Source organism: Apaloderma vittatum, unplaced genomic scaffold (genome assembly GCF_000703405.1).
Source record: "Apaloderma vittatum isolate BGI_N311 unplaced genomic scaffold, ASM70340v1 scaffold9814, whole genome shotgun sequence".
NCBI lineage: Eukaryota > Metazoa > Chordata > Aves > Trogoniformes > Trogonidae > Apaloderma > Apaloderma vittatum.
This window is the reverse complement of record NW_009710984.1, coordinates 1-478: the sequence shown is the minus strand read 5'-3', so window position 1 is coordinate 478 and position 478 is coordinate 1. Positions and strand designations below refer to the sequence as shown.

At 44.1% G+C, this 478-nt stretch overlaps 1 protein-coding gene across 3 annotated transcripts in view; it reads right to left on the bottom strand.

Annotated features, from left to right (window-relative positions):
• ETV1 (ets variant 1) overlaps positions 1 to 214 on the bottom strand; it is a 66,034-nt gene extending 65,820 nt beyond the window's left edge. For all 3 annotated transcript variants that reach the window (XM_009867482.1, XM_009867485.1, XM_009867483.1), the window contains exon 1: positions 170 to 214. In XM_009867482.1, coding sequence (XP_009865784.1) covers positions 170 to 214 — 45 coding nt within the window. The remainder of the gene's footprint in view (positions 1 to 169) is intronic.
• Positions 215 to 478: the final 264 nt, after the last annotated feature.

The window sequence follows — 478 nt, the reverse complement described above, 5'->3', positions numbered from 1 at the left end:
GACGCTTTATTGAAATAACTAGGAAGATAAGCGCGTCTTGCAGGCAAAGCTCCCAGATGAAGAGTCGCCCCTGCAGAGGTAACAAAGCAGATACTCTGTCTGCAGAACTCCCCCTCAGAAACAAGTCGGAGTCAAGTTTATAAACACCAACTTTGAACCGATCACTCACATTGGTGACCATGTAAGGCACTTGCTGGTCATAAAATCCATCCATTCTGCAGCTCTTCCACAAGTCTTAGCTCAGGGATTTATTTACTGGGCATTTGATCTGGAGATTTCTTCGGGATCTGCACTCCAATCAGCCTGGAGGGGAATACAAGATGGCTTTTAGATTTTATATGAAAAAAAAAAAAATCATGAATGAACTGCTTGCATTTGCATCGCTAATTAACCTCAAGGAGTCCCATTCATAAAAAAAACAACCCTCCCTTCTCTGCCTTCACCTGGGTTACACGCTTCTGCCGGGAAAACACGGGAG